The following is a 4540-nucleotide window of genomic DNA, read 5'->3' as shown; positions in this document are numbered from 1 at the left end:
GCAAGGGCTATTGCTTTTGATTGTAATCATGAATATCTTTGTTGTGAATGAATGAAAACCTTTTGGCCTCAAAAAAATAACCAATACTACTATTTTTTTATTGAATACGTAAACATAACAAATATTTTTCGTTATGTAAAATGCCGAAACAGGCCTATCTCCCCGTTCCAGGCCGTACATGCCAAAAAAAAGTTGGGAGTCCGTCCTGAAAGAAGAAACCTGGGCTTTGGGAGTTGTGTCGCTACCTCGTTCCGAGCCTGGCCCGAATGCTACACTAACCTCATCTATAGCCCATCATCATCGAGAAATATAACCCATCGGCCATCATCATCGACCAGCACGATCTGTTCTCTCCTCGTTGACGCCATCAGATAAAGAATCAGACGACACCGACTGCCGCACCCCTCCACAGTCACTGACACGTGGACCCTACCGGAAAGACCCGGTCTAGGGTCCCATCAGTCAATGTCGCGCGATTACTTTACTCACGTGCGTAGCGCGGACGACGGGATCCCCCACCGCTTCGTCGTCGTGCCCTCTTGCCTTGCCTTTCCCCTCCCACCACACCACCGCCCGCCGAATATTCCAAGCTTGCGACCGGCGGCGGCGGCGGCGAGGAGGCGGAGGAAGGGCAGGAGCAGGCCCTCAACCCTAATTCTGCTCCCATCGATTCGGCGAGAGGTGCGTGCGTGCGAGCCTTGCCTCTTCCTGCCCTCTGAGTGCTAGCGTTTTAGCTGTAGGTGTTGTTGCGCGGCCCGATTCATTGCAGAGGTCCTTTTCTCCAACCCCTCTGCGTGAGTGATTCCGAGCCAGTTCGTTGCTTCGTTCCGGGGATTCTGATTCCGGGCTTGACCTGAACGCCAGCCATCTGCATTTGGTTGGTTTCATATTATCCTCTGGTTTCGGCCTAGGCTGGCTGTAGTTTAATTGACGTTTATTCAGTTCCGCTACTGTGTGCATCTAATGTGATTTTGGGACTGGCTGTAGAGCCTGGGGCGTCCATGTCACTACATATCAAAACCATTGTTCGGTTGCGGTGGTATATGCTATGGCCATCTCGTGCTTCAGTATGTGTTCTATTATCGTTTGCGGATTCAGCACCGATTGATGCAATTCGTTTTAGCGTATTTTCCCCAATCCATGATAAACATTTAGACCTCTTTTTTTAGCTTTTCGAGTTACCTTCCTGATAAATCTGTAGCTTGCCGAACTTGGCTACTGGTATAGTTTTCAGTCAATACGGTCTTCCCCAAATTGTCAATCCATGATAAATTGCAGCTAAACCGCTGGCTTTCCCATCCAAGCCAGAGTGCCCCTACGTCACTGAAGGAAAGACTAAGCTGTTGGTGCTTATCTTTTCGAGTTTGGTGGCAGCTATGGTTGGCATGTACCGAAATATTTCTGTTGGCATGTACTGAAACTCCACACTACTAGTCTGGTGGGTTTGGATAACCCACAGGAGCAATGCCCTGGCTGCTGCGATAGGTGGAGTTTCGTGGTGGTTGATGTTGTTCTGCCCTTTTCTATTGGCTCTAGTTCAGGGCCTAGCTATACACCAGTTGTTGGGTTGTAGTTGAGAGGACTTCCTGCTATCTAAGAATGTGTCTGTTCTGAACTTACTGGAATCATTGCTAATTGGTGGTTGTGTTGCATCGCAGAGGCAACGGATTTGCTATGGCTAGATCAGATGAGGCGTTTCAGGCAGAGGCGAGAGCCACCGTGTTCTTTGGTGTTGTAACATCTAAATCCGAGCCACTCACGTTTGATGATTCCCTCAGATTTGTCAGGAAAGTGAAGGTGAGTTTGTATGCTGGAGTATATAATACCACCATTTACATCATTGTGATTATAAAGTCTATCTTGCATCGCCACTTCCTCTGTTTGATATATGCCATAAATTGGCTGGTGTTGTCCACTGCTTAACTTTAATTTCTAACTGTCACAGAATTTTCTTGTTTTCTGTTTTGATTTATTCAACTATCTTTTGTTTGCAGAGACTATACCTTATGAGATCTTGAAATCTGTATGGGTACCCAGTTTGTATAATTGTCAATACACAAGTGAACCAGTGCTAACTGTTAACTGTCTTCTTTTACTTGATTGTTTTCATGTTACTGGAAAATAAAACAAGGCAATGAGAGAGGGAGGGAGTTAGCTCATGGGATAGGTTAGCTAATTTTTGTTGGTACAATCGGAAGGAACAACACTGCAAACCTGTGTGGTTATTTCAGTATGCTCTTAAACAAGATTAGAACTAGGGCTAAACGCTCTTCTTTTCACTCGACTATTTTCAGTTGAATTGTATAGATCTAGAAAATATAACAAGACAATGAGAGAGCGGGGGGAGTTAAGAATGGCAATGGGATAGGTCAGCTGAAAACTTTTGGTACAGTCATAAAGAATAATACTACAAATTAGTGTGGTGATTTATTCTGCTTTGAAACAAAATTATCTTATTACTAGCGAAGTTACTGTTTATTTTGTCCGGGTTTTACTGAATCAGACCTTGTTGTCTGCATCAGAATCTCATACCTTGCGCTCTGTCAATAGAAATAATCTGCATTAACACTACCTACAACTCAGCTTGGCAGCTATATCCTATTTGATAAGTACTCTGCTATATCCCCCGAAGTAACACTTTGAACATGGCCGCTAAATTTCCAGTTGAGCTATATATCTAGTTGGTTATTGTATGGATTTACATTATGAAGTTTGCTCAATAATGCCTCATTTACTTATGCTTCACTTTATGATTAAGTTTCTTGTTTTTCCCAGGCCCGTGATCACATGTTATACCTGTCATTGTTCGACATTCTCGGCAGAATGGACTTGTCCCAGCTGGAGGCCTACCGAGCGGTATGACTTCCGTTCTACCTCTCTTCCCAACAGATTTCTGAGATCAATGATTGAATCCTCTCCATCTGTCTGATCTTCAGTTGCAGCTGCTGTTCCGAGATCACCCTGACCTGTGCGAAGAGCTGGAGAAGTTCAGACCCCCCATGCCCGCGAAACAGGCGCCGAACAATATCTGGCCATGGGTCTTCGTGTGTGCTGTCCCTCTGGTTGCAGTGAGCCTGATCCCGGCGCTGGGGAACCCGGTGCTGTGGTTTGTCCAGCAGACGCTCGGCGAGAAAATGAAGGCGGCGGCGTGATTCGAGCCGGCACTCAGTAAATGTTGTAGCTCCTCGGCTGTTCGCGTTTATCCCATGATTCAATAATGTAACTAAACAGATACATCCTCTAGTTTATGTGGTGTATATATAGTTTTAGAGCAACATCCTGGAAGAACGAAAATTGGTGGTATGGGCCGTGAGGTAGGCATTGGAAAGAATTTTTTAGTGAGAAACTTGCAGATTTGTGCAAAACGATTATGCACTGGAACGTGCTGTCAAGAACTGGATCGAACTTCCCTGGCATCCCATTTACATGCCGGGACAATACTTCATATCAGAGTTGAACTTTCTGTAGCTGTTAACCTGTTCCTGTGCACTGGCAGTGATACTGAAGCCGCTCCAGTAGGGCATTGAGTTAGTTAAAATGTAAATGATTTCGGAGCCAAATTAGATCTGTAAGCTGTGTCGGTGAACATAAATGCATAAATTGTCGGTGAACTTATGCAGGTGCAGCAAACAATTATGCGCTGGGACGATACTGCATTTCAGAGTTGAACTGTGGGTAGCGCCTCGGCATGTCATTGAGTCGATTGAACTGTGAATTTTTAGAGGCAGATTTAATCTGTAAGTCGTAATAATAAGATTGGCTAGGATGTAGCATAAATTGTCTGAATTTCTGCTGACACGTCTCCAGAAGAGCAAAGGGAACGAAGACGAAACCGGATGCACTGATGTGTTCGCCGTGAGACCAAGCAATACGCGTTTGACTCAAAGAAGCGCACGCCGAGTCGCCGATGCCGTGGCATGGAGCGCGTTTGACCTCACCTCAGCTTGTAAACTATACTCTATGCTGATGTTGCATGATTCAAGTGCATTCCCCTAAGAGCTTGTTTTGCAACAACTGTTTAGTGCCAGAATCGTGGAATTCAACTGAGGTGGAATTTTCAGGGAATTGGTATTACATGTTAAGTAAATTCTTATCCCTCACACCATCATTTTTCTGAAATCATTTCATTTGATAAATCCTTGTGGCAGCCAAACATGGTTTTTCTGCTTGGAATTTAAATCGAAAAATAAAATGATGGTGTCAGTGTCTCATTTCATTTCATATCTACCAAATGAAAGAAAGTGAAATGAATGAGAATGTTTTTTTAAAGAGGGCAAAAGCCTTGTTGTATTCCATTGATTAAAAAAGAGTTTACAAGAATAAAAAGTGCAAAGAGCGATTACAACATGACTACTCTCGCGGCATCAAAGAACTCAAATGTTTGGCTCCCGCAAGAGCCCACAATTTAGACTTATCTCAATTTTATCTAGAATAGTCGCTGGTGGGCGTGCTTGTTCTTGAAGACCCTCGCATTCCTCTCATTCCAAAGCTCCCAAGTGACAAGAAGGGTAATAAATGCCAAAACCTTATGTTTGGTCAT

The 4540-nt window shown here is 44.3% G+C and overlaps 1 protein-coding gene across 1 annotated transcript; it reads left to right on the top strand.

Moving 5' to 3' along the window:
- Positions 1 to 559: 559 nt before the first annotated feature.
- On the top strand, positions 560 to 3467 carry LOC124665445. The gene is made up of 4 exons (XM_047202862.1): positions 560 to 681; positions 1659 to 1797; positions 2776 to 2856; positions 2937 to 3467. The coding sequence occupies exons 2-4, from the start codon at positions 1675 to 1677 to the stop codon at positions 3150 to 3152; spliced, it is 420 nt and encodes a 139-aa protein (XP_047058818.1). The 5' UTR covers positions 560 to 681; positions 1659 to 1674; the 3' UTR covers positions 3153 to 3467.
- The last annotated feature ends 1073 nt before the right edge of the window (positions 3468 to 4540 follow it).

Source organism: Lolium rigidum, chromosome 6 (assembly GCF_022539505.1).
Source record: "Lolium rigidum isolate FL_2022 chromosome 6, APGP_CSIRO_Lrig_0.1, whole genome shotgun sequence".
In the NCBI taxonomy this organism is placed as follows: Eukaryota; Viridiplantae; Streptophyta; class Magnoliopsida; order Poales; family Poaceae; genus Lolium; species Lolium rigidum.
This window is presented reverse-complemented; position numbering and strand designations above follow the sequence as displayed.